Consider the following 3912-nt stretch of genomic DNA (forward strand, 5'->3'; position numbering starts at 1 on the left):
ATAACAAAAATTTTTATTTTTTTAAAAATAAGGAAAGTATTAGTGACGGTTCTCAAATCCGTCACTAATAAGCGGCTAATAGTGACGAATATACAAATTCGTCACTAATAGTCTAAAACAAATTAAAATTTTTTTTTTTTTTTAAATAAGGGAAATATTAGTGACGGTTCTAAACTCCGTCATTAATAAGGGGCCAATAGTAACGAATTTGTATATTCATCACTAATACTTGGAAAAAAAAATTTTATTTTTTTAAAATAAGGGAAGTATTAATGACGATTTCTAAATCCATCACTAATAATCGATCAATAGTGACGAATTTGTATATTCGTCACTACTACTCTGTAACAAAAATTTTTATTTTTTTTAAAATAAAGGAAGTATTAATGACGGTTCTCAAATCTATCACTAATAAGTGACCAATAGTGACGAATTTGTATATTTATCACTAATACTCTAAAGTAAAAAGTTTTATTCTTTTTAAAATAAGAGAAGTATTAGTGACAATTCCAAAATCCGTCATAATAATAGGTCAGTAGTGACGAATATACAAATTCGTCACTAATAGTCTGAAACAAAATTTTTTAGTTTTTTTAAAATGATAGTAGTGACTGTTATTTAATCGTCACTAATGAATATCTTTTAGTGACAGATTTAATTCGTCACTAATATCGCACAAAACATTGCTAATATTTTTCTAAGATAATTTCTGAGCGAAAAATGTTTTCCCACGATTTTTTTCGACTTTTAGTGATGAATTTATTAGTGATGGATTCATTTCATCACTAATTGTGCTGTATTAGTAACGGTTACTAAAACCGTCACTAATATCCACTTTTAGTGACGAAATTGAATCCGTCAATAATAAATTCATCACTAAAAACTAGTTTTTTTGTAATGTATAGAATTAGACAAACTAAGGTGGTTGGATTTGAGAATGGATATTTGTTAGGAACTTGTGCAGCATAATGAATAAACTAATCTGCATTTTTTAGGCTCCCATATGGTGTTTAAATTTTGCATCTTCTTCTTTACAATAATTAAATCTTTCTAATGTACAAAAAACAAACACAATCCAGGACTACTCCAGTATAATGAATAAATCAATGTCATTAGTTGTTAGGGTGGGACAATAAATGTTTTTTTTCAAATTATTTTTTTAAAAAAAATTGAATTGCAAAAATAGTTATCCTTATTGATGAAAAATTTAAAAGTTTTGACTCTTGTACTCGTGGATATAACGATTTCAATCTAACTCCAATAAGTATTGTCAATTTTAACTCATACGATTTGTCTCATGAGAAATTGTCTCACAAAGTTAAAATCTTATGATCTATTTAGTTTTAGAAAACAATTTTTATTTTTTATTTTTCAAAAAATTGTAAAAAAAATTAGCTTATTTAAATATTCATATTACAAAGATAAAAAATAAAGAGTTTGTTTGTGCAAAATAATTTTTTATTTTACATAATCATTAAAAATTAATTTATTTTTCAATTTTTTAAATTTTATCTAAAGTAATATTTTCAATTATAGATTTAAACTTGAATTTGCATAAATTTAAAAGAAATTTTATACATAATTCACACAAATTAAAGTTCAAGATTCGAATTTTGTGCTTGCATATGTAAAGTAAAAGTTGAAAATTTAGAAAAAAAGAATATATTTTCTAACTTTTTACATAAATTTAAAAATAAGATGACATTTTTATAATTATTTAAAATTAAAAATAAAAAATGAAATTAGTTTTACCAACCGATATGGTAAATATTATTATTTATTTATTTCATATAAATATTATAAAAATAAAAAATAATTAACTTTTTTTATAATTTATTAAGAAATTAAAAAAATAAAAAATATTTTCCAAAACTCGGATGAAAGATCGTGGTAGCAGCCTAGCAGGCCTGCCCCATATTGTTATTTAATTAAGTGGCTCTCATCTTCCATCGCCATAACCATTATTTTATTATTCCCTTCATCAAATTTAGTGGTGACCAAAACTCTTCCACTGTTTGTCTCTATTATATCATTTCGTGCGCACCTCTTCCTCTCCAAACAATTTCTCCCACTCTCTCTCTGTCTCTCTCTCTCTCATGGCTGAAGAAAAACAAACAGAAGCGAAGTGGCAAAGGAAGGCCACAGTGAAGCTCAACGGCCTAACACCCGACCAAGTATGGCCTCTCGTATCCGACTTCTGTGCCTTGGACAAATGGGTTGCCAGCCTCGACACGTGCCGCCACGTGGACGGCGTGCCTGGACAGCTGGGCCTGGTCCGCTACTGCGCTTCCACCGCGCAGCCAACCTCCAACGGCGGCGATGGGCCCACGATCATCTGGGCTAAGGAGAAGCTGGTGGCGATTGACCCCATCGGACGGTCTCTGAGCTACGAGGTCATTGACAATAACATGGGCATCAAGTCATACGTGGGCACCATGAAGGTATTGGCAACGGACGGTTCAGATGCCGGGGGAGGGTGCCAGATTGAGTGGTCCTTCGTGGCGGATCCGATCCAAGGGTGGAGTTTGGAGGATTTCGCTGCTTACATTAACTCTGCTCTCCAATCCATGGGAAAGAGGATGGAAGAAGCTCTCCGGTCTTAATCTACTCACCACGATTGTCGATTAGGGTAATATTATTATATGTTATGTATTATGCTAATGTATTTGGAGTCGGTTTCTTTTATTTTTTTTTGCTTTTTTTTTTTTAGGTGTGGTGAATTATGCATTTGAACTTTTAATAAAGTACTATATATTTATATATATGAGTAATTACTTCTTCTTTTTTAACATTTTGGTAATTGACCAAGTGCCTTTGAAGCACTGGTTTAAGTATGACTTTTAAAACATATTCCTTTTTTCAATGCAGTAGTTGTAGCTACCCAAAGCTGCAGATTGACTTGTCAAAGCTCTATTGAAACATAATTGAAAAATTTATGTATTTTATATGATTTAAGTAAAAATTTAAGACTTTGGTGAAGCAAGCTTGCTCCCGTGGTATGGTAAGGACGGACTTATGACTTTGATGACTTCAAAGTCACGAGTTCGATTCCTCACTTATAGTTTGCACGGTGAATCAAGAATACGTCAATGAGCGGGCGACAACATTTCCACCCTCATGAATTTGGTGTTGTACTAGGGGGTTCAAAGAGCACGTTAGTTGCTAGAGTTCTCACATCATTAAAAAAAAAAAAAAAAAAAATTTGAAAACTTTAGCGAGGTCAGTGTTTTTTACCTAAAATTTTATGTCTCAAATTTAATTATTAAATTAAAAAGATTCGAATATAAGGTTTTAGCTAAATGGCAATAAGGTACATCCCTAATTGAGAGTCACTTTATATATATATATATATATATAGAGGGGTCATATTGAGAAGGGGGATGAACCCAACCACCAATAATTTAAAGCTAAAGGTTGATGACTTGAACATTCTCCTGTTTTGCTGCGTCAAACCCTATTTCATGGTGGAAACAGGAATGGATTCTTCTCCTGAGATTGGAAGATTTAGCAATATTCTGTCATCCAGTGTCATTTATCGCCTATACTTTTGACAATTTAATTTGTAAATCAGAATTCTTATTTTATGTTTTAAAACTTGAAATATGAATTCTGAATTTATTTGAACTTGAATAAAATAGAACGCAAAATAAATTATATTGAATTTAGGTTTAATTCATAAACATTCAAATCCAACTCTTCAAATCTATACTTCTGATTGTTATAAACTTGTTAATTTTTATAAAGGCCAAGAGCCCAACTTCTTCTTATTATTTTAACCAAACAATAATGGGGCCGTTTCATAGCTAGGCTCCATTCCATAAATCACTTACTGATTAGTATTTTTCTAAGATAATGAATCTATTAAATGTTAATTATTGAACTGTACAAGCGTTAGAAGTTATAAATGTTAGT

The 3912-nt window shown here is 30.7% G+C and overlaps 1 protein-coding gene across 1 annotated transcript; it reads left to right on the forward strand.

Annotated features, from left to right (window-relative positions):
- Positions 1-1957: 1957 nt before the first annotated feature.
- LOC131151041 (lachrymatory-factor synthase-like) lies at positions 1958-2762 on the forward strand. The gene has a single exon (XM_058102213.1). It carries the CDS (start codon positions 2097-2099, stop codon positions 2601-2603), a length of 507 nt encoding a protein of 168 aa, XP_057958196.1. The 5' UTR covers positions 1958-2096; the 3' UTR covers positions 2604-2762.
- The last annotated feature ends 1150 nt before the right edge of the window (positions 2763-3912 follow it).

The sequence above is a fragment of the Malania oleifera genome, chromosome 3 (assembly GCF_029873635.1).
Source record: "Malania oleifera isolate guangnan ecotype guangnan chromosome 3, ASM2987363v1, whole genome shotgun sequence".
Taxonomy (NCBI): Eukaryota; Viridiplantae; Streptophyta; class Magnoliopsida; order Santalales; family Ximeniaceae; genus Malania; species Malania oleifera.